The sequence below is a fragment of the Eptesicus fuscus genome, chromosome 13, assembly GCF_027574615.1.
Source record: "Eptesicus fuscus isolate TK198812 chromosome 13, DD_ASM_mEF_20220401, whole genome shotgun sequence".
NCBI classification, from domain to species: domain Eukaryota; kingdom Metazoa; phylum Chordata; class Mammalia; order Chiroptera; family Vespertilionidae; genus Eptesicus; species Eptesicus fuscus.
The window spans coordinates 43,741,294-43,766,815 of record NC_072485.1 but is presented as its reverse complement, the minus strand read 5'-3'; the positions used below and the strand labels follow the sequence as shown (position 1 = coordinate 43,766,815).

The 25,522-nt window shown below is 37.5% G+C and overlaps 4 protein-coding genes across 4 annotated transcripts; 1 reads left to right on the top strand and 3 right to left on the bottom strand.

Annotated features, from left to right (window-relative positions):
- The first annotated feature begins 569 nt into the window (after window positions 1–569).
- On the top strand, window positions 570–1,520 carry LOC103303449 (olfactory receptor 51I2-like). The gene has a single exon (XM_008160451.2). It carries the CDS (start codon window positions 570–572, stop codon window positions 1,518–1,520), a length of 951 nt encoding a protein of 316 aa, XP_008158673.1.
- Window positions 1,521–7,378: 5,858 nt separating this feature from the next.
- Window positions 7,379–8,347, bottom strand: LOC103303480 (olfactory receptor 51Q1-like). The gene has a single exon (XM_008160481.2). It carries the CDS (start codon window positions 8,345–8,347, stop codon window positions 7,379–7,381), a length of 969 nt encoding a protein of 322 aa, XP_008158703.2.
- A 6,065-nt stretch (window positions 8,348–14,412) lies between these two features.
- Window positions 14,413–15,375, bottom strand: LOC103303450 (olfactory receptor 51Q1-like). The gene has a single exon (XM_008160452.3). The coding sequence runs from the start codon at window positions 15,358–15,360 to the stop codon at window positions 14,413–14,415; it is 948 nt and encodes a 315-aa protein (XP_008158674.2). The 5' UTR covers window positions 15,361–15,375.
- Window positions 15,376–23,663: 8,288 nt separating this feature from the next.
- LOC103303452 (olfactory receptor 51J1-like) lies at window positions 23,664–24,617 on the bottom strand. The gene has a single exon (XM_008160454.3). The coding sequence runs from the start codon at window positions 24,615–24,617 to the stop codon at window positions 23,664–23,666; it is 954 nt and encodes a 317-aa protein (XP_008158676.3).
- Window positions 24,618–25,522: the final 905 nt, after the last annotated feature.

Sequence of the window (25,522 nt, the reverse complement as noted above, 5' to 3'; positions counted from 1 at the left end):
GTCATGGGAAGGTTAAAATAGTTGCTCAAGGTCACACTGAGAGTATACTGTAAATTGGGCTTCAGACTAAGGTTTGCCAGAATCCACTGTGGCGCTCTAAAACACTGAACATATGATGTTAATTTTCTCACGTGCATCTTATATCAAAATAAGAGAATAGTGTTATTATTATCTCTACTTTACAAGTTAAAAAAAACACAAGCTTTGAATTAGAGTATAAATGAGATGTCCACATTACATATTTAGTAACTGGCTGAGTGTGGATTTTGATCCAGTTCTGATTTATTCCTGTCTTTCTGCTCTTAATTTTTAAGTTATGCGATCATAAGATTTTGCAGTCTCAAACATTTTCTAGGATTCTTGCTGTTACGGAAGAGGAGGTGGGAAGAAAATGTCTGTTATATTTTTACTCAGAATGATGTAAATGACTTCAGCTTTCCCCCACCTCTTTGCACCTCCCTCCTTCACACTTAGAGGTGGACTGCTGAGGCAGAAGACCCTATAGGTGGGAACTAACTTTGTTCTGTTTTTCAAATGACAGTTGAAGACTGATCTCTGCTATTGGTGATATGGAAGCCAAGAACAATGAAAGTCTTGATTTCCTGTCTGTCTTTCTGACTGGAATCCCAGGATTGGAGCCCCACCATGGCTGGCTTTCCATCCCCTTCTTCACCATGTACATTGTGGCTATTGTGGGCAACAGCCTAATCATGGCAGCAGTGAAGGCAGACCCTGCCCTACATGAGCCCATGTACCTGTTTCTCTCCATGTTGGCTGTGACTGAGGTGGGTGTTTCTGTGTCTACACTGCCCACTGTCATGGGCATTCTTTGGTTTGATGCCCGTCAGGTTGACTTTGATGGCTGCCTGTCTCAGATGTTCTTCATTCATACTTTCTCCTGCATGGAATCAGGAGTCCTCTTGGCCATGAGTTATGACCGCTTTGTAGCCATCTACAACCCACTGCGTTATACAGCCATACTGACCCTGCCCCGCATTATCTGCATGGGTCTGGGCATTACACTGAAGAGTGTGACACTCATGGCCCCCCTTCCAATCCTTTTGAAGCAACTGCCCTATTGCCACACTAACATCCTCTCCCACTCCTACTGCCTCCACTCAGACCTGATCCAGCTGCCATGTGCTGATACGAAGCTCAATAGCATCCTGGGCTTGGCCATTGTCCTGGCCACTTTTGGGCTGGACTCACTGCTCATTGTGGTCTCTTACATACTGATTCTTTATACAGTGCTGGGCATTGCTTCTGGGGAGGGACGGTGGAAGGCTCTCAACACATGTGTGTCACACATCTGTGCGGTACTTGTGTACTACGTGCCTATGATTGGTGTGTCTGTGATGCATCGCGCTACTAAACATGCCTCACCCCTGGTCCACACACTCATGTCTAGCATCTACCTCTTTGTGCCTCCTGTGCTCAACCCCATCATCTATAGTGTCAAGACCAAGTCAATCCGACAGGGTATTGCCACCCTGTTTTCCTACAAGAGAGAATTGCTCTGAATCACTTCAAGGAGGCAGGGACTTTGAACCAGTTCATAAACTCTGATGGTGGTTCTACTGTAGACAAAGCTCTACACCAGGCATTTTGAGGAAGAATAGAAACAAGGTATTCCAAGTGTTGACAAAGGTTGAATCTGAATCATACAAGATATCCCTAACTCTTCCCATCTCACATCTTACCAATGCACATGTGACTCTGTAAGTGCACACATGTATGCCATCTCTAACAGATATGATTAGCTTGAGAACAGAGATCATACAATTCTTTTTCCTTTCTTCTTTAAAGTCCTAGCAAAAAGCCTAGCAAATAGTTAACAGCAAAGGCTTGACATTTAATGATGTTTGAAATGAAATAATACAAAGTTCTGTTTTGGTGGATTAGGCAGGGATTAAACATCTCTCCCAATAAAAGAAGATCATCCTAAGAACATGCCTTTGATTAAGCAGTGGTTCTCAATCTTTCTAATGCCGCGACCCTTTAATACAGTTCCTCATGTTGTGGTGACCCCCAACCATAAAATTATCGAAATCCACAGGTTGAGAACCGCTGCTGTAGAGCCTAAGACCATCGGAAAACACAGATATTTACATTACGATTCATAACAGTAGCAAAATTACAGTTATGAAGTAGCAATGAAAATAATTTTATGGTTGGGGGTCACCACAACATGAGGAACTGTATTAAGGGGTCGCGGCATTAGAAAGGTTGAGAACCACTGGATTAAGTTGAGCATACTTTTTGGTTTGCTTCAGATAGTCATGGTTTATACTTATTTTCCTCAGCATCATTATTAACAGCACTCCCTTTTCCTCTCAAATTGTCCTTGTTTAAACAATAAATTATATTGGAAAACTACCTATGAGGCAACTGCTTTCCTTTTTATGAAAGGAACCAGACTATCCCTATGATCCACCATACAATGGTCTCCATCCCCAGAATTTATGTATCAGGGGTCTCTGGGAATGAAGAATAGGTGGTCTCAATTTAGGCACAAAATAAAATATGGATAGCCTCACAAGGTCCAGTTTTCAGATCCTAGGAATCTCAGCAAAAGCACCAAATTGTGCTTTAGTAGAATCTCATGCCCTATTTTTAGAGCCAAATAGCTATGATTTCTCTGTGTATGGATATTCCTGTTTCTCTTCCCCCCTGTCCCTCCAGACTTCAGTGATCTCATCATGCCATGTGGCTGGTATATTTTTATCTGTTCCTTCACTCCTCCTCTAGCTCTGTCAGCATAGGTCTAGTTAACATTGCTTGTTTCTGCTTATGGCTACCTATGGTTTTTTGAAGACCTTTGGTCAAATAGGAAAGACCTTCTTTACACCTCCTAAGCAACACAGGTCTATGTAAAGTGGACTGATAGGATTTTGCTGGTTGGTCAGTAACTGGATTCAGGTTTTAAGTTTCTCTCACTCCAGGTCCTCCAATGACCATGTAAATATTTTTCTCACCATATTATATTCTTCCCAACTTCATCCAGCTCATCAGGGTCAGCTTTGAGTAGTGATGTATTTTTGTTGGTGGTGGTGGTGTGTTTTTTGTTGTTTGTTTGTTTGTTGACAATAGTGGTTGCCAAATTTGTATGTACTTTCAAAAATAATTAATGGGGGAGGGGGAAACCTATGTATCTTCTCACGCATTTTCAGGCTGACATCTACAGTTTTTATTATAAATTCACATAGTGGTTGAGCGTGCATTTTGGGATATATTGTAAATATAGTCAATTTAAAATAAATTGTTATATCACATATTTAAATATCCAATGGAATCTAAATACACTATGCTTTGATACCCGACAACATAAATTATAAAATACAAAAACACATTCATTAACATTCACATATTTTACATTTGTCCCTTTGCTCCTTAAAATTAAATTTTTATTTTACTTCCACTGAATAGTTTTGACCATATAATGTATTTTTATGTTGAAACTATTTTAACAATCTATCATAATTATTTGCAAAAATATGTATATATATTTAAATTTGATGTTTTAAAATTGGTAGCCTATAAAGCATTGTTTAAAAAGTATATGCTGTATTGAGTTACTTTCCCAATACTGATTAGGACATAACAAATACAACATAAGCATAATATAACTTTTGATATATTAAAAGTAAAATTTAATTGGAAACCCATCTCTTAATGGAATGCCTGTTTTTTTATCTAAAAATGAATATTAATTATTGAATGAAAAATAGTCAGCAATATTTTTCTATTAATTTTCTTTCTTTTACATTGATGCAATAACATAAATAAGTTCGATAACATAAATAAGATGTTACTGAAATCATTTCATTGTAGTCCAATGTCATTTTTAATAACTTTTGAATAAAAAGAACCATGTAATGATCTCTTAGGACATACTATTTTAATGACCTAATAAGTGATAACTCCATGGGATCCCTCTTTATCTTTTGTTGAAAATAATAAAATTGATACCATTTCTTACATTAGAGTACATTACTCAGTGTTAGGTATCATTCACTTTATCAAACTCTTGCCAATATTTTCAGGAGTCCCTTTGGTGTCTCAGAAAGTTTTACTCGTTGTGGTGTATCATAGAAATATTCCAGATGCCTTTGAAAACTATGCCTAGCCTTTTTTTTCTTATAAATGAATTTTTTTTTTTTCGGTAAAGTGAGTAAATAAGATTGTGTAAAGTAAGAAACAAATGATGTAACAGAGACACATTGAAAAAAGGTACATACACTCTTGAAAAAGCAATTTAAGCAAAGAAACTTTATGGTCATTTAATATCTAAATATTAATTCCCCTAAAACTCTGTGCTCAGGTACTTCCAGGTATGTTCTCATTTCCCCAGGGGAACACATAATTAGTATGAAGACCACTAGATTAGATACCCACTAGTGGCAACTTCTATAAAACCAATGTGACTGTTCTGGAAAAACTCTGATAAAATCTCATTGTCAAATATCAGGGAAATAATTTATTCTGGAGTGGAACCTGAAGACTTGTGCGTAGCTAGGGATGTCTTTCACTGAAGAGTGATTAATCACTTTCTTCACTTATTTATTTCACTTATTTTTGAGCACCTATTACATCTAAAGGGTAGATATACTAATATTTTATATTTAAATGCAACATGTAGAATAAATCTAAAAACTTAACAATAAATGTTCCAGTAATTTCTTGGGCCTGGTCTAATATTTCCTTCTAGGTTTTAAATGTCATGAACTGATGGATATGCCATGTAAGTCACAAGTCAAAAGCATGAACATATACATGAATAAACTGAATATACAATAAATTCTCATTTTTAATAAGATTACATTCATAGTCACTTGTTCTGAAAACATGGTTGCCTAGCAGCAATACTAAGTGCAGATGGTTTTTGATAGATTTATTTCATAGTTGTTCAAGGATTCAAAACAGAAAAATAAAAATAATGGTTGCATGATTATAAAAATATTATGTTAGAACATTACCTAGCAAATCATTATGGCTATCTTCTGACCTTCTCAAAGACTATGACTTTGAGGAATAATTTCCAAATGAAAAAAAATCCAGATGTTGCAGCCTTTAAGGTTAAGTTTAAAGGTACACTGTCTAATATGGTGACTATCAGCTATTATGGCTATTGAGCCCTTGAAATGTGGCTAGTTTTAATTGACATGTACAGTAATGACATATAACCAGATTTTGAAGACCTAACATGAAAAAATGAATGTAGAATATGTTATTATTTCTAATAGGTTACACATTGAAATGATGGCATTATATTTCTATTGGATTAAACAACATGTATCTTGAAGTTATTTTTACCTATTTCTCTTTTGCTTTTTAATGTTGTTACTAGAAAATTATAACTAACGTGTGCTTGTATTATATATTTATTGTATAGCACCAAGTTAGGAGTTAAAATATGAAAACTAACAAAAAATTATAATGAAATAGAGTAATGAATTTGAAAATATCTGTCAGTATTTATCTGATATATATATACTGTACTTTTCCCATATATATATGAAAGAGGCACAAACTATGACATTATAATGACTAGAACTTAGCTTCATTTATGTAAACCTAAAATCACAAAAAGAAAATAAACATTTTTGTCTAGGGAAAGAAGACAATAGAAAAGGTAGACGAACAAAGGATAAGGGCAGATTTCCAGATTGAATCTTTATTTGGCCATTGGTCCAGTCAGGTGGCTCAGTGGTTGAGTGTCAGCCTATGAACCTGGAGGTCACAGTCAGACTCAAGGTCAGGGCACATGCCGGGGTTGAGGGCTCAATCTCCAGTAGGGGGCATGTAGGAGGCAGCCAATCAATGATTCTCTGTCATCATTGATGTTTCTATCTCTCTCTCCATTTCCCTTCCTCTCTGAAATTAATAAAAATATATTTTTAAAAAATTTGGGCATTGTTTGCAGGTAATGATTTGTGACAATAAAATTCAATTGATAGATAGCTCTGAATAAGAGATTATCATTGATATCATATGCTCTTTCTAAAAAAACTGGCATAATCCCAAATTATATTTTCCTGCTCATGTTGTTTTGGAACATTATCAAGTCTGTATCATCCATTGAAAAAAAAAGTCTCCTTTGATACATTTACTTGAGTTTTTTGACATTAGATTTCTTGGTCCTAATTTCTCATATTCTGACATTGCATATGCTTTTGATTCTACAATTTATTTACCTATACCAGCTGATTCATTGTTCTCAAAAGAAACATGCTAACTTCTAAGCTCTGGAAAAAGACATGGAACAGGGGGTGGGGTTGGGAGAGGAAAGGATATTAGAGAAGGAGGAGATTCCTTCTTCACTTATTCTCTGACTCTAACCTCTTAATATTCCCTCCCATTATGCTTCCATGGAAGCCCTGCATATTTTTATTCAAATATAAGTTAGCCCTAGTATTGGCCACCTATGAAGTCAGTAATGAGGAGCTGTGACCATTATTGTGGCTGCCTTTCAAATGGATATTTCTGAGAGAGTTAACCTGGTTTCAACAAAATCTTTATAGTCAATAAGGCAGCATCCCTTTACAAGAGCCTTTTCTAATACAAAATCCATGATGCTAAGGGGAACCTTCCCCTAGGGATTAAGTCTCATTATGAACATTGAGATATTATTTTTAAAAATCTGTTTTCATCAGAAAAATGAGTTTCTATTCCTACAAATATGATCTGTAGACTTATTCAAAATTCTAAATACCAAGGACTTCGAGCAAGGCAGGAATCTTGTTCCACCTGTGGAGGATCTAAACACCCTGCCCTGATTTAGACTCTGCATATGGTCATTAGATCTGCTGAAATCATGATGTGTGTTGTTGACTAGGCAAACCTGAATAGTTAAGAAACTTTCTGTGTATCATTCTCCTTCAAAGATTTCCCAGTCTTTCACAAGAGAAAGTCAAAGCACACCGCCAGTAGGGGGAGTCAGGGCCATGGAGCTAGTGTTTACCTGACCACCTTAAGTGGAGCTAAGAGAACAGGTAGTGGGAGCAACAACAAAATTTTTCCTTCTTACTTATTTAACCAACCCCATGGGAGAGAAGAATATCCAGAAGAAAAAACAACAACCACCACACAACTTAAACAGATATATACTAAATTGATGAAGCTCATCCCACTGGCATAGCTGATAAAGTGTGTCAGATATGAATCAAGTCATATCTGAATCTTTTTTAGATAGAATACTTACTTCCAGCTCTTCCAAGCCAAACATCCATTAAAAGCCAAAATTATGTCAGACTGCCTTAAAAATAGGGTGGCATTTTATTTAACAATCTCAGTCTTCATTTAGCAATTCTTATTGTACTTTTCCCATAAGCTTATGAATCAAAGTCCTTAGTAATTTAATGCAATAATTCTTTCATCTTTAATGCGTGTTTCTTTGGGAAAGAAGACGCATAATTCCCTGGCGGATCTGCTTAGTCTTTACACTGTAGATGATGGGGTTCATCACAGGAGGTGCCAACAGGTACATGTTGGCCATGATAACATGGACCAGTGGAGAGGCATGCTTGGCAAAGCGGTGGGTCATAGATACACCAACCATGGGAACATAGAGAACCAGAACAGCCAAAATGTGGGACAGACAATTGTTTAGAGCTCGAAGTCTCTCAACCAGGGAGGCTACTCCAAGGACACTTTTCAGAATCATTGCATAGGAGAGCACAATGAGCAGAGGGTCCATCACAATAATGAGCAAAACCAGAGCAAATCCATACCAGCTGTTGAACCGGATGTCACCACAGACCAGGCGAATCATGTCCTGGTGGAGGCAGTAGGAGTGAGAGAGAAGGTGCGAGTGGCAGAAGGGCAGGCGCTTGAGCAGGAAAAGGGAGGGAAGAACAGCCAGAACACAGCGGCAAATGATGGCTAACCCAATCTTGCCGATGACTTCATTGGTGAGGATGGTGGCATAATGGAGGGGGCGGCAGATGGCCACATAGCGGTCAAAGGACATGGCCAACAACACAGAAGATTCCATAAAGGAGAACGTATGAATGAAAAATACCTGTGCAAAGCAAGCTTCAAAGCTGATCTCACAAATGTTGAACCAGAGGAGCTGCATAACAGTGGGCAGGGTGGTGAGGGTGAGACCCAGGTCAGTCAGGGCCAGCATGGCGAGAAATAGGTACATGGGCTGGCGGAGGGATGGCTCTGTGCGGATGACAGTGAGAATAGTAGTGTTGCCCATAATGGAGATGGTGTAGAGACAGCAGAACGGGATGGAGATCCAGATATGGAAAGCTTCAAATCCAGGAATGCCCGTGAGGATGAAGTAGAAAGGTTCTTTGGTGGTGTTAGTCACTTCAAACATGACTGAGGAACGTGGCTTCATGTTCAGAGTCTTTGCTCAGAGAGAACACAAATATGATTTCTGTTTTTGCCCTATTTGACCTAACTTTACCCAAATAAAGGTTCAGAATTGTTGGGCAACTAAGGAAAGATAGAAGAACACAATGATTGCTGTCTTAGCCCATCTCTTCAGAGATTGCTTTTACACAAACCTTATTCCCTGAAAACTCAACATATTAATTCATGAAAAACACTTTTTTAATTCTCCTGCTTCTGTTTTACCCCTCTTGTTTAGTTCTTAGAACCCTGGAATCTGCCTTTCATCTAAATCCTGCTACCAATACCATTCTCAGAAAGACTTAAAATTAACTCCAAAATGAAAATGTAATGGCCAATATTTGTTTTTAATCCAGAGTCTCCTTTTAAATTTTCTTGGATAACAGCATTCTTGCCTGTTTCCCTTGTTCTGAAGTCATCACCATTTCTTTCTTTATCTCCTGTTCATTTCATCATACACTCAGGTCAAATTTACCCTACGTTAGTGCTAATTTCTGATCTGTCTTCTTATTCTCATGAGTTAATGTCATCTGATGCTGTGGATTACATCTATGCAATATCAAAATGTAACTGGAAGCAAAGGGCAGAGTGTGTAGGAGAGAAGTGAGAGTAGAGCCTAGATGAGGACTATCACACTTATTGATTGCTTTCTATGTTTAGTTACTGCCCCAGTGTGTTACTGGTATTACTCTTTGCATTTTCTAACAGTACTCATCGCCCTCTCCTTCTTTATCCTGAACGTTCACAGAGGAGTCTTACCTGTGATTTCTCCTGCCTGGTGGCTGGTACCCTCTTCTTTATATTTAGACTTTGTTTTCTGTGTTTGACCCACAGGATAGCTAAATTATAAGCTTTTGCAAATCTCTAGGCTGGAAGAAGGGGGAGTGTGGCAGGTCCCTTCAGGTTTATAATGAAGAGGCATCTTGAGACCTGGGGCCCACTGGGAAGCCAGGATGTCAGCTCTGTCCCTAAGAGCCTTTTCTGCCCCCAGTATCCTCATTGAGCAGCAAGTCAGAAAACCACATGGAAGTCCTGTTTTTTAGAATTTGTTGAATATGATTTGAAAATACATGCTGATGCTTGAAATGTACAATCTCTTAAAAAATCAGTTCCAAGAAACTTTCTTCTGTAAGCAGTCTGAGGTTGGGGCAGGACTACAAGGGACAGGATAGCTACAGGTAAAAGGAATGTCATGCACCACTTTCAAGAAGCAATCGCCTTGCAGTGAACCTCTGGAAACCACAAAGATCAACTTTTCTAATATATTTATACAATAAGTAAATATCGATAGCCATATCAACACTGAACTAGAAAGAAAAAATGTTTATTAGTTAGTTATTTGGTGGCTCAATTAATGATTCACACAAAATTATATTCCAAGTGGATAAAGTAATTTAATGTAAATCAATAACAAAATTAGAGGAAACAATATAAACATTTTAATTTTTCATTGAGGAGGACTATCTAAACATAGCAGCAATAGAAACAAATCACAAATGAAAAGATGACTAGGTGGAATCACAAAACATTAAATTTTTCTCTGTAATAAAAAATGGAGAAATTTAAAATTTCAAAACCATTTATGAAAACATGCTACAGAAAGAATTGATATCCTAAATATAAAAAGTAAAAGTATTAATATTTAGCATTGCTAGTAGCACAATAGATTAACAGGAAGGACCATAACAAAGTTCACAACAAATAGGGGAATACAATTATAAACAAGCATATTTCAATATGCTTCACAATATAATATGTATTACAAAACCACCTTACCCAAGAATGCAATAATAAAAAATCAAATACTATAAATAATGTTTTAAACCTTTCAAAATAGCAGATGCTTTTTTTTTTTTATAACATCATGCTGTGCAGATAAGGCCATAATAATGAGGAAAGTACAAATACTTTCCTAAGGAAGTAAAATGTGCATAATAATTTCTGGAAAACAATTTTAGCACAATTACCATATGAAATCATTCACACACCTTGAGTCATAAAGTTCAATTCTGGAATGAAATGATGAGGAAATTATTTTAAATGAGACTAAAACTTTATCCTAAAAATAGTTAATTTGCCTTATATAACAAAATAATAAAAAAGTAGAAAGAGACTAAGTGGTCAATATTATTTATATATTTATATGCATACAATATTTACTATGCGTGTAATATGCATATATTGGCATATATATTTGTGTTATTTATATATATAAAAGCCTAAGTGTCTGTCCGACTGTCCGACTGTCTGACCTGTAACTTTGACACGCATTGACCACCAGGGGCAGACGCTCAATGCAGGAGCTGCCATGATGTGCACTGGCCATTTAAAAATAAACGGCACCATGGACCTGGCGCCGCCAAACCAACACTTGGCTTCCCCCAAGTGGGACATGGGCCCCACCACCACCCCAGAGCAATAGCCCACCAAATCTCAGCCAACACTGCCAAGACCCCATGGCATAAAATGTGTCCCACAGCCCAGCCTAGCCCAGAAACAGTGGCTGTGGGCGCCGAGTAATGACGTCAAGTATGCATGCCTGACTTACTCTCCCTAGTGACTAGCATTCTCAGAGTTTCTTCAGCCCAGGAACACAACTTGCTTTATAGCCAGTTGCAAACATTTTACACTTTAACCAAATGTTTGTGAAGCATTTTCACGTGCCACATCTCATTTGATCCTCACAGAAGTCCTGGAGAAGCTGTGAGGACACATTTTATGCCATGGGGTAAATCCTATTTTCTTTTCATTAGCAAGATGTGAATAGTGATATTAAAATATTTCTTCTAATAAATTTCCTTTCAATGTGCATGAATCCATGCACCAGGAAACTAGTAATTATATATAATATTTATATATGTATATAATTCTGGAGATCAATAAAGAATTTTAATCTTTGGATAAAGATTTGGGAGTTATATATACATATAAGGTAATTGATGCTGTGAGGGTCAAGGAGACTGCTAGCAAAAAAAGATAGAGGAAGAAAACAAAGGCCCAGGGTGATTCCTGAAAATTATGCCACTTGCTCACTGTGTAACAATGGAAAGTTCTCTTACTTTTCTGAGACTAATACTCCTAGTTTTTACATTTTATATGTTTCTCTCTCCTGTAGTTATTGTCATGATATAACACTTTAACTTGTGTCATACCAGTTATCAGTGCTTGCTTATCTACTCAACAACAACAACAACACAGTTAAACTAGCAGTATATAAATAATGAGGAGGGATAAAGACATCCCATATTGAGAGTTTGTTGTTTTCTAAGTCTATTATGATTTTTTATAATATGTTTTTATTTATTTTTAGAGAGAGTGTAAGGGAGAGGGATATAGTGATAGAAACATCAATGAGAGAGAAATATCATTGATCAGCTGCCTTTTGCATGCCTGCTACTGGATATCAAGCCCACAACCTGGGCATGTGCCCTGACCAGGTGACTGTTTGGTTCCTGGGTTGATGCTCAAATACTGAGCCACACTTTCTGGGCTAAATCTATTGTGATTAATCTCCCTTTGAAAAAAGAGAAAGTCAGGGCCATGAGAAATGTAATAATTATATATTTTTTAATGCTTTTATTTTTGTGACAACAGCATATTTTATTCAGCAGCAGATTATTATTGTTACTTTAGTGTATCTGTTCTTTGATCCACAATAAAATTAAATTATATAGTGAGGAAAAGACACCTTTTTCATAAACTTAGTTTTAAAAATACATAACTTAGGATGAGCTATTGAATCTGATTTCATAACTTGGGAGATGGGTCATTAGTCTTGGACAATCGATGTGGGCCACATCCTAAGTGAGCTGCTCTCTAATACCAATTCAAGTCCCAAACATCCCCCTTGAAATGGTGCTAAGATTGTGGCCCTGACTCTATTGATGAAATCTCATTAAACATAGGAACATATTCTGAGACAAACCTAAATATGTGGTGAGACACTTATTTAAAAATCCTATCTAATAAAGCAGAAATATACTAATTGATCCTCACGCTGTCGCAAAGCTGGCTGCGCCCACAGCTAATAAGGAAGGGATATGCTAATTGACTGTCCAGCCCTCAAAGATGGCAGTGCCCACAGCCAATAAGGAGATAATATGCTAATTGACTGCCTCACCCTCAAAGATGGTGGCACCCACAGCCACAAGATGGCAGTGCCCAGTCCCCTCAGCCCTGCTGGGGTGGCAGGTGTGGCAGGGATAGATTTTGCCTGCCTCCAGAGTCCCCCAGTCCCCTCAGCCCCCAAGCTACCCAGGGCTGGCCTGAGTGGCAGGCAAGCCTCGGATGACAGCTGCCCAACCGATGCCCGAGGTGCAGGAAAGCCTCAGATATTGGCTGCCCAGCTGCCCAGGGCTGGCCCGAGGTGCAGGCAAGCCTGGAAAGCCTTGGATAGCAGCTGCCCAGGGCCGCCCAAGGCTCAGGTAACCAGGGCCGGCTGAGGCTTGTGCTGCCAGCAGTGGCAGCAGCAGAGATGTGATGGGACATCGCCTTCCCCTGATTGCAGGGTTGCCTCCCACCCCTGAGGGCTCCCAGACTGTGAGAGGGGGCAGGCCAGGCTGAAGGACCCTCCTCCAGTGCATGAATTTTCATGCACTGGGACTCTAGTGTATTATAAACTCTTAAAAGATTAATGTGTGATTTTTTAACATGGATTATTAATCTACATGTAGTTCTGAGACTTAATTCTCTTTATTCCTCGATTGTTTCTGTTATTATAATCTTGTTTAGGGTGTCTGAGAAGTGAGAGGTAAGAATTGTAACACAGGAGATATCCTTGATCTACCAGGTGGGTTAGTGGGAATCCCTAGACCTTTTATGTATAAACACATACCTGTGGATAACAATAGAAATATCACTGAATGGGATTAGTGAATGGAAGAAAATAACTTTTATTTAGAGCTCTCTATATTCCAAACAGCGGTGTTTCTTTATTTATATTAAAAACTTCTTTCCACAACCCTCATTCATTATCCCTGTTTGAAACTATTTACACTTTTACTGAGAATGCTTCCTCCTCATCAATTCATGTTCCTTTAGCAAAAGTATTCCTGCACACTTAAGGTAGTTTACCAGTGTTTTCTATGTAATGCTCATAATACCAGTTATGGAGGCATAATTGTATACATTTTATGATAGAAGAAGGTGTGACTCTGAAAAGTTAAACAACTCTCTCAGCTCATTTATTACCAAGTCGTGATGACTAGTCAAAGGCTCACAACAAGATAGGAGTACAACTTCAAGCCAGTTCAGAAAACAAGTCTAATCACAGTCAAATCACAATTGTTTCTACATATTCACACTCAACATTCAAGCTCATTTGATGTTTATCTTCCAGATATTGTCTGTCTCATAACTTTTACCTCCATCTACTATCCTTTTCTTTCAGAAGTAGTTTCCATTTCTGTGAATCATAACTCTACCCTTGAGTTTAATTGAACTTTGCAGTGAATATTAGTTCAACAGTTTCTCAAAACCCCCAGGCTATTTGCACTTTGTCTTTGATATTTGGTGTTTGTTTTTTTTTCCCCAAGTAGCACTGATGTCCACAATGGTCTTTCTTTTTTCTATTTGACCTCCTAGTTTATGAATGTTCTCTTTTATTATTGCAGATTGAGGTTACAAGAGCATTTTTTTTTAAATTAAAATCTGACATTTGCTTCAGGAATTTTACAAGGTGTGAACAAGTTACAGCCTCCATATATATCTTTATACAGTAACCGGAGCTTTAAATTTATAATGTAGACTTTTATACTTTACCACATCTTAATAACAACATCTCTGTGAAGAAAGCAGAACAGAGATTGTGTATATTTTTAAAAATTTTCTCAAAGTCTGGTGGCTATTGAAGAATAAATAGAGTATAAGAAACTTTAGGTCTATTAATTTCTAGTCAAAGAAAAATGATTTATTTTGTTTTACATTAGGACCTTCTTATACAGAAGCTATTCCTTATCCAATGTATGCTGCTTACAGTTTTGATGGTAGTATTCCTGCTCTTGACTCCATACATTTATATAAAACTACTTCTGTAAACTTAAATTCGAATAGTTAGTGCACTTTCCTCTGGAAGAGTAAACGGAACATTCCTTGGCGGATCTGCTTAGTCTTTACACTGTAGATGATGGGGTTCATCACAGGAGGTGCCAACAGGTACATATTGGCCATGATAACATGGACCAGTGGAGAGGCATGCTTGGCAAAACGGTGGGTCATAGATAAGCCAACCATGGGAACATACAGAACCAGAACAGCCAAAATGTGGGACAGACAGTTATTGAGGGCCCGGAGCCGCTCTGTCCATGTGGCTACTCCCAGAACACTTTTCAGAATCATTGCATAGGAGAGCACAATGAGCAGAGGGTCCATCACAATAATGAGCAAAACCAGAGCAAATCCATACCAGCTGTTGAACCGGATGTCACCACAGACCAGGTGAATCATGTCCTGGTGGAGGCAGTAGGAGTGAGAGAGAAGGTGCGAGTGGCAGAAGGGCAGGCGCTTGAGCAGGAAAAGGGAGGGAAGAACAGCCAGAACACAGCGGCAAATGATGGCTAACCCAATCTTGCCGATGACTTCACTGGTGAGGATGGTGGCATAATGGAGGGGGCGGCAGATGGCCACATAGCGGTCAAAGGACATAGCCAACAACACAGAAGATTCCATAAAGGAGAATCCATGGAGGAAGAAAAACTGGGCAAAACAAGATTCAAAGCTGATCTTACGAATATTGAACCAGAGGAGTTGCATAACAGTGGGAAGAGTGGTGAGGGTGAGACCCAGGTCAGTCAGGGCCAACATGGAGAGAAATAGGTACATGGGCTGGTGGAGGGATGGCTCTGTGCGGATGACATAGAGAATGATGGTATTGCCCATGATGGAGATGGTGTAAAGACAGCAGAAGGGGATGGAGATCCAAATGTGGGAAGCTTCAAATCCAGGGATGCCCGTGAGTATGAAGTAAAAGGGGCCTTTGGTGGTGTTAGTCACCTCAGACATGATGGATGAATGCAAAACCAGAATCTGTGGTCTGTAATAAGAATTCCATCAGTGTGATACTGCCATAGATTCTTTATCTGTTCAATCCAGGATCCAGTTAGCCAGAGCACTAACACACAGAACTGAGGACTCTTCTGCAACTACATAGAAAATAGTAACACTTCCTTTTAGCTGGAGTATTGGAGTAGAAGCAGATTTTGGGAAAAAGATCACAGGTTCAGTTTGTACAATTGAATTTGATGGTCATAGCAACTATCCTAGAGAAATGAGAACTAAGCAAATAGATATGACATCCAAGACAGAGAAGAAGCCTGCTGGACATAGGGGAGACCATGGCATACTGATGCTAGCTGAGAAGCTAGGAGATGATATGCTAATGTAGGCAAGAATTTAGAGTGAGAATAGAAAGAAAATGAGCTCAGCTTTATAAAGAAATGTAAAATTTAGCAGTTTGGTAGATGTAGAAGAAGAAGCAAAGAAAACAAAAAAAAAATGTTCAGAGAAGCGGGTGAAAAACAAAGAAAATAGGAGTCATAGAAGCAAAAAAGATAAAGGATGTGGTCACCAGAGTTTAGTGCTTCTCAGATACTCAATAATATAAATACTGAAAAGTGTCTATTCAATTTAGGGCTTTGATGTAGGTAGTAACCCTTTGGGAAGAAACTTCAGTAGAATCGTAGGAGAATAAGCTAAACTAAAGTAGTCTGAGTAGTGAATTAATTTGAAGATTTGGAGACAATTTCTGTGGATTATATGTTCTAAAGAAGAGGGCTATACTGCCCCATAGGGAATAAATACAGGTTTTTATTCTTTAAATAAAAGAATATAGTTTTATTAAATAAATGAATATTAATTTTTAGAAGGTTCTGAGAGAGAAAGCTGTGGACTTCCTTATCAGAAAATATACAAAGTGATTAATGGGTTTTTATTTATTAAATTAAAGCATATTCCCCCTAAAATTCCCATAAATGCCAAACTAAGAATTGCTGAAAAATCATTAAACTCAAGAATTTATGAAATATACAAGATGACGTTTTAAAAAAATGAAAAAGAATATAAAATGAACATTTAATTTAAATTAGACAAACAAAAAATGGTAAAAACATTCAAAAATTATTTCTTTGAAAGAATCAATGTAATTTGAAACCCCCTAGAAAATCTGATCAAGGAAAGGAAACGTGGGCAAAATTTAGAAATGAAACATAATGGGACTGCCAAAATTGTAGAGAAATTGCAGAGGCCATAGAGTAGTTAGCAGTAAATTAGTAAACAATAGGAATGTGTGTTTTTTTAATACTTAAACTATAAATCAAAATATAAGAGGCCATTGCAAAGGTTTTTCAAACTTCTTAGCACTGAGTCTTAGTGAACTTGATTACCGTATTGGAGCTATTAAGACTTCTGAAATAAAGAACATGCTAATCAAAGAGATGTTTGATCATTTCAAAAGCATAAAAGAAAGAACATACTAGAGACAAATGCCGGTGGTGCCCATCCAAGCACTGTGTAGGGCATATCTTATTAATGTCTGTAGGAAATGGCATCTACATGATGGCTACAAGAGGCCATCTAGCTTGGGACTATTTAACATTTCATTGTTCATTGCATTCTTGCTCTGATCCAGAAACTTTTGACCACAATTTGGGTCCCTACATTATTTTTTGTTTGATAATAGGCACAATTTTTTTTCATGCATGTGGTATAGTAGATCCTCACTTATCCTTGAGGGATACTTAAGACCCCCAATGGATGTCTGAAACCACAGAGAGTATCAAACCCTTTTATACTAATTTTTATATATACACATTTATAATAAAGATTAATTTATAAATTAGGCCCAGTAAGAGATTAATGACAATAACTAATAATAAAATAGAACAATTACTACAATGTACTATAATGAAAGTTATATGAATGTGATCCCTTTCTCTCTCTCTCTCTCTCTCTCTCTCTCTCTCTCTCTCTCTCTGGCTCCTGTTCATTCCTTATTAGATGCTTTCATGCTTTCCTTGAACTTACCTTTTTCTGAGATTTGTTGAGCCACTTGCAGGGCAGAGAGAAGGACAAGTAAAAATAAGAACAGAGGGGATACAGCCAGAAAAGGCCAATTTTCAGGGCAGGGGTTGTTGATAGATGATCTGCTGATGCTTACCAACACATACTGAAAATGTCATTTTTGAGGACCACAGGTTCAGTGTAAATGAGAACAATGGCATCAGGGCTACTTTTTGAACTCAGTTGGAGGACAGTGATGCATCTCTTGATTAATTAATTAATTTCATGTTCCCTACCTGTCACATCCCCATCCCATCTCCTATGAAAATATTCTTGACATTGGTTGGCTGCATTCTCTCCCTATCTCTATGGAGCATGTCCCGTTTTCATTTCCTAGGTGTCCCTCTCCCCTAATTACTCATCATCCATGGAGCAGTCCAGCCTTACCTTTGTGTTTTCCTATTCTTTCAATGCTCACTCTGTCTTGTATTCTATTCTCTGCAGCTGAATGCTGCATATGGTCCAGAATATCCCAGGATGGAATTCAGGAGGTGGGTGGGGAAGCCTCTGGGTCTTATAGGAATCTTGCAGCAATATAGAGATTGTGCTCTGAGACCTGAGGCCCCAAGGGACAGAACAAGGAAAAATAACAGCACTTCTAACATTTACTGAGTGCTAAGCATTACCAATAATTGAGGTAGCTGACTTGTGGGGTTGTGACACTTTTGTTAGATGACATGGGTAAGACAGCCCGTATTCTGGTAGATATTTTTCTCAGTAATCATTAGTTCCCTTCTGCTTCCTACAGCGGCTTCTGTGGTTTTGAGAAAGACTATTATGTTGGAACAGTTACCCTCTGATGTCATCTTAAATATGACCAGACTCAGATTTGATATAGCTTGAAGATTTGGGGGAAGCTATCACAGATCACTTGATAGATTCAAAAGTCAAAAGGCAAAATGAGATTCCCTCTTATAGGGAAAATAGGATTTCCTCTTCTAGTGTCTTACATTATTAGCCTTAGCATACATTGTCCTTTACTTATTCCCCAGGAAGGTTGGATCTCTACTCAGGCAAGAAGGGGCTGTGATGAGTGCCATCAAGAGACAAATAGCCTAGGATTTTAGATGGGACTTTATTTTGATTAAACTCTTCTCTGGACACTGAAAATCAGCAGCTGTTTGGGTGTTAACCAAGAACATTTCTTTTGGTTTCTACCACCCAAGGCACAGTGTTTCCACAAACATGGCTTGTCTTCATCCCATATCTGGTTTACCTCTATTTTAGCACCTAGTTTGGCTCCAAGAAGTATCCATCGCTATATAATTCCCACTGCTTCAAAAGGGAGATTTTGATTATGAAGTTATAAACCTTGGAAATGTAGAAGTTAGGTAAAGAACACAATCTGGTTGGGAATGTAGTATTATATTGCATTTGGCGTGTAGAATTAAGTATATGATTACTCCATCTTTTGTAGTTAAGGTTTAAAAGACATAATTTAAAATAGAAACAAGAACAGACCCAGAAACAAGGAGGCACGGATCAGACTGTCGGGCCTCAGAGGGAGGGTAAGGGAGGGTGGGAGTAAAGGGGAGAGATCAACCAAAGGACTTGTGTGCAAGCATATGCGCCTAACCAGCGGTTGGGGATAACAGGGGGGTGGGGGCTTGTGAGGGGAGGGGTGTGGGATGGGAATGGGGGCATGAGGACAAATATGTGATACCTTAATCAATAAAGAAATTAAAAAAATAAAAAATAAAATAAAATAAAATCCAAAAGAAAAAGAAAAATAAAGCATTGAGCTAAACCCTATATTCACTAGTATAAAAGTAAAATGTCAAAGTTGACAAAATATGGATAATTCTTGAAATTAAGGTTGAAGAAAGAGTACATGGAAGTTCTTTATAATATTCTTTATTCTATTCATATTTGAACATTTTTCTAATAAGATGTTTTAAAAATAAGGTAGTAGAGAGAAGATGGTGGTGGACTGGGAAGTCCATTAATTTTATTACTGTCTTCAGTAAGAGTGTAGACCCTGTCTAAGGAAATAGAATATTAAATGCATGTGTTTTTGAATGCCTTACAAGATAAGAATTATTTTTACATTTTTTTTATTGTTGTTTGTTTTTACATTTTTAAATGATTGAATAAAAACAAAATGCAGCCTGACCAGTGTGGCTAAGTGGTTGAACATTGACCTATTAACCAGAAGGTTCCTGGCTAGGGCACATGGCTGGGTTGCAGGCTCAAGCCCCAGTGGGGGGTGTGTAGGAGCCAGCCGATCAATGATTCTCTCCCATTATTGATGTTTCTCTCTCTCTTCCTCTCCCTTCCTCTGTGAAACCAATAAAAAAAATATTTTTTAAAAGCAATATTTTGTGACACATGATAATTATATTAAATTCAAAATTCACCGTCCATATAAAAAGCTTTATTGGAATACACTCATATTCCTTTATTTATGTGTTGTCTATGGCTGCCTCTACACTACAAGGGCATAATTAAATAGCTTTGAAAGAAGCTGTATGGCCCACAAAGACTAAAATATTTGCTGCCGGGCCCTTTGCAAAAAGAAAAATGCTGACCTCTGATATAATAAATGGAGATACAAATATTCCTTGATCCTATGAAATGCTGTTCACTCTCACTTAAAGTAGAAAGTAATTAAAGTAAAATTGAGATAGTTTTTTATTTATTATATTACCCAAATTTAAAAAAAAATATTAAAATAGACTTGTTGACAAGTTATGATGAAAGAAGTACTTTCACAATTGCTGAAGGACAGTTAATATTAATAAGTCTGACTTACATGACAATACTGTAGCTATAAAAAGTATAACTACAAAAATTATTTACTCATCAATTTCACTTTTAAAAATTTAGTTTACAAATGCATTTACATGTGTGCAAATTGGCTTATATATACAAGATTATTTACTATAGTATTATTTATAAAAGCACAAAAAATGCAAACAAACTAAATATTCATCAACTGGGAACTGGTAAGCAAATTTTGGCAAGACACAATGTACCAGGATAGATAAAGGGGATATTATGTAAATGTAAAAATAAATTATGATGCTCTTCATGTATTGGTTATGAATTATCTCAAAGATATATGTGTATATTAAAAATCAAACAAAGAACAGTGCATATTTTTCACTAGGACAAGTATAAATATAGATAATTTCTTGTTTACGTATAAATGCTTTCCTAAAAAGAAATACAATAAACAAAATATATTTGTTGACTTTGGGGAAGTACCAGAATTATTAAAATAGTAACTACAGTGAATATTTTCAAATAGAAAAATTCAACTCTGTAAATGTCTAATATTGTCAAGAACATTTACATTAAAATGTAAATTTAATAAAATTTAAACTGTAAATAGCATGTTGTGCTTCTTAAATCTTTGGTTTATATTTTATATCAGTTTTGAAAATATTTATGTTATTATATTCAAATATCACTTTTGCCTCAGGATGCTTTTCTTTTGGGGCTCCAATTAAATGTGTATTTGACCTTTCCAGCAAATACCATATATCCTTTAAGGATATTTTATTTTTATTACTTTCATTATGCTTTATCTTTACACATCTATATAGCCTGGATATACTCTAAATTATTTTCCAATACTTTGCTTCTCTTTTCAGTTGTGTCTAATAGATTAAACCCATCCATTTGGCTTTTAATTTCAGTTATTTTTTTAGTTCTGGCATTTTTATTTTATTTTTAATTAGTTTTCACTTATTGTTTAAAATTTATACCTTGCAATTTATGTTCTAATCTATATTTATCAAAAATATTTTAATGTCTGGGTATGTTAACTCTAATAGCTGGATCTTTTGTGGGTCTAATCTGTTTACCTCTTTTTTTTATTTTCTCCTGATTTTTTTCAATTCTTATATTTTGCATTTCTGTTTTTATTTCAATGACTGTCATGAAAAATTATAAGGATAATCTGAGATGCTGATTAATATCTTTCTACTGAGAGTATTTAATTTTATTTCTGATTAAAGTGACCAACAATCTCAGCTTGTGGCTGAGGAATTTTTCAGGATATGGTTCTTTCTGAGATAAAGTGAGAAAATCCTGGAAAAATCTGAGATTGTTGCTCACCCTAATTCTTACAGAATAGTAAAATTAGATAGTGAGTTGATTTTTAAAAAACACAAAACTATATTAGGCTAGTCTATTTCTAATTTTCCCTTATTTCAAAGTGTAACTTTTCTGGAGTCCAAGTAAATGCCTAGGAATTTACCAGTTTCCCCATCCAGGAGGATCTTTGTGTTCCAATTTTTGTTTCTCTTCACTCCAGCCTTTTGCTGTAAGCTCTTCTCATTTTACCAGCTATTACTTTAATTTTTTTTATTTTTATAAAATATTTTTATTGACTTCAGAGAGGAAGGGAGAGGGAGAGTTAGACAGAAACATCAATGATGAGAGACCCACAACCAGTAAATGTGCCCTTGACCAGAACTGAACCTGGGATCCTTTGGTCCACAGGCTGATGCTCTATCCACTGAGCCAAACCAGCTAGAGCCCAGCTATTATTTTTAAATCAACAAGCTCCTGAAGTGGGAAAGAGTACAAACTATCAGGCTCACTTTTCTGTTTTCCTTGTCTTTGGAATCTTTATATCCTTGTTGCACTGAATGCTCTCTGACTTTATTTACAACATACTTCTCTAACTTTTCTAATTGTTCTTGATAGGAGGATTGGTCTAAAACAAAGTCATATGTCCTTGTATATGGGAATGCCTATAATTTCATGCATTTTTTCTCATGTTCTCATTCATAATTTAGCTTCATAACTCTGAATATAATGGCTTATGATATTGTCCTATTGAGGAAATAAAGGATCAAGGTAGTTTCAAAACATCTAAATTTTAAGTTAGGATAGTAAATGTAATGGCAGAAAAAGATGAAATCAAACTTGATACTGCTCCATAAAGTCATATTGGATTATGCTCATTATTGAATTTCATAGACACTTAGAGACTTCTAGACAAATCATGGTGTGATTTTCTAGGATTTTGTCAGATTCTGAGGTTGTCTCTAAGCTGCGAATCCAGGCCAAAAGTGGCAGTAACAATGAAAAGCCCATAGATATTATTGATAGAAATGTCCCGACAAGGTAGATGGATGAGGTTTGGGTTAAGGCAATAGGAATGGGAGAGAGCATTGAGGTTGACCTTAGGAAAATAGAGTGATAAAGATTAAAACCAATGGATCTAGAAAAAAATTATTTCTAATCTTCACGAGGAAAGAAAGAGACCTTGTCTTTTTGATCACCGTTTTATCTCTAGGGCCTAGATTTGTACCTGACCCACTGAGCATGCTCAATTAATGCTACTTGACTCACTAGTAAAAAGGATCCATGGAACTGCAGTTCTCACTCAGTTGACAGTATAGTTTAGAGATTAATAGCTTAGACTCTGGAGTTTGACACAACTAGATTCCACCGCCAGCTCTTGGATGTATAGGTTTGACCAAGTTGGTTACTATATCTAAACATTAGCTTTTCATCTGAAAGATGACCGTAATTGCACTAATACTACCTCATAGGGTTGTTGTGGAGATTGAAATAATAAAGCACCTATTATATATTTGCATCTCAAAAGTCTTAGTTCTTTTCCCTGGAAATATAAATGTAATTTTTTACATTATTTCTAACCTCTGTGAAAGAATATCTAATCAGATACAAAATGTTAATGTCCATAAAGGAAAACTTGCCTCTTTTAAATATTTTGCAACCTGGTGGGATACCTTCAGAATTTTGCATAGTGAACAAGATTTGTAATCTTTGGGTCTCTCAATTTGGAAACTTGGTGGGGATGGGTGAATGTCACATCAGAGCCAGTATTGGAAGCCTTCTTTGAGCTCATTAGTGTGTCCTACTGCTATTGAGCTCATACCAACAATTCAAGAGAATGTAATTCATTTCAATTCCTCTTTTGCCAGAAAACAGGGATCAATAGATTTTTCAGACACCTCCAAACTCTTGACTACCTTTCTTTATGGGGAGTGCTGTTTTCATAAACAACCTTTCTTGCATTTCTGCTCCAGCCATGCAAGGTACTAGGAAACCTCTTGTCACAAAAAAATGTTTTTAAAACAATATAAATTCTTTATGCTGTTCTTTTATACATAATCAAAATCAATTTTCATCCCCATTCTAGTTCAGCCAGATTATGGAGAACCTCCTATTAGACACCCTATTTTAAGTTGACACCATTTGCATAATGTGCGATCTAGGACCACTTATGGTTATAGAAAAAAGTTCCTCCTTACTTTGTCCTTTGTCTAAACTCTGGATCTCTTCTCTGATAACATTCGGACAATGCCACAGCGGATTTCCTTGGTCTTAATGCTGTACACAATGGGGTTGACGATGGGTGGAAAGAATAGGTAAGCATTGGCCATCATAGCATGCAGCCAAGGGGATACATGGTGACCAAAACGGTGCACCATTGACAAGCCAATCATAGGCACATAATAAGCTAGCACGGCACAGACATGTGAACCACATGTGTTCAGTGCCTTCTTACGCTCCTCCCTAGTAGCAATATTCAGTACAGTGTGGAGTATAAGCCCATAGGAGACCACAATGAGTAGCGAATCCAAGCCAAAAGTAGAGGTAACAATGAAAAGCCCATAGATATTATTGATAGAAATGTCCCCGCAAGGTAGATGGATGAGGTTTGGGTGAAGGCAATAGGAATGGGAGAGAGCATTGTGACCACAGAAGGGCAGGCGCCGTAAGAGCATGGGCAATGGGGCCATGAGCATAATGCTCTTCAGCCCAATGGCAGCTCCTGTGCCAAAGATGCGGGGCAGGGTTAGGATGGCTGTATAGCGCAGCGGGCTGTAGATGGCCACAAATCGGTCGACAGACATGGCCAGCAACACAGCTGACTCCATAATGGAGAAAGAATGGATGGAGAACATCTGGAGGAGACATGCATCAAAGCTAATCTCAGTGGTTCCAAAAAGGAAGATGCCTAGCACTGTAGGCAGTGTGGATGCAGAGACACCAACTTCAGCCAGTGCCAACATGGCAAGAAACAGGTACATGGGCTGGTGTAGGGCAGTGTCTGTCCTGATGACATGAAGAATGGTGCCATTCCCAAGGAAGATGATAATGTACATCAGGATGAAGGGAATGGATATCCAGATGTGCTCTGCCTCCAACCCAGGGATGCCAACCAGAATGAATGTTGTAGGTAAGAATTCCAGAGAATTGTTGGAGTTCTTCATGTTGAAATCCCATTCCATGAAATAAATGCTACCTTGAAAATCAGAAACAAAGTAGTGAGATAAGATTATTATGGAGAAGGACCCCTGGACACTGGGGAAAGGGAAGGAAACAAAGCTCACAGATACAGGTGGACAAATAGCTCATACTTGATAACTGACAGGTGACTACCATCAGGAACTTCCCACCAGTAAGGGGGTTGCAGTCTCCATCACAGAGAAGTTCAAAGCTGATAGAAAATTATTCCTCTAAATTGTAGTTCTCCTTGGATCTGCTAAGAAAGAAGTGGCTGCCTTGTCTTGGTGTGAACATGCCTGACCATAGAAAACTGCTGGGGAGACAGTCAGGTATAGTCAATCTCAGCATAAGTATAGACTAATATCAGGAATAGGTGAACAGAGATATTACTGGTAAATATATAGATACTAGAGGCCCGGTGCACGAAATTTGTGCACTCAGGGGGAGGTGTCCCTCAGCTTGGCCTGAGCACTCTCGCAGCCTGGAGGCCCTCGGGGGATGTCTGACTGCCAGCTTAGGCCCTCTGCCTAAGCTGTCAGTTGGACATCCTTAGCACTGCCATGGAGGCGGAGAGGCTCATGCCACTACCACGGCACTCACCAGCCATGAGCCTGGCTTCTGGCTGAGCAGCACTCCCCTGTGGGAGTGAACTGACCACCAGGGGGCAGCTCCTGTGTTGAGTATCTGCTCCCTGGTTCTCAGTGCACATCAGAGCGACCCATTCCGCATTCTGCCATTTGATCAATTTGCATATTAGCCTTTTATTATATAGGATAAGACAAAGAGCACAGTGCATAAAAACAGATAAATGTATTTGACATATATATATGTTAAGGCTGAGAAGTGACAGTGGCTAGAATCTGAAACAAGTGACTAAAAATTAAAGTAG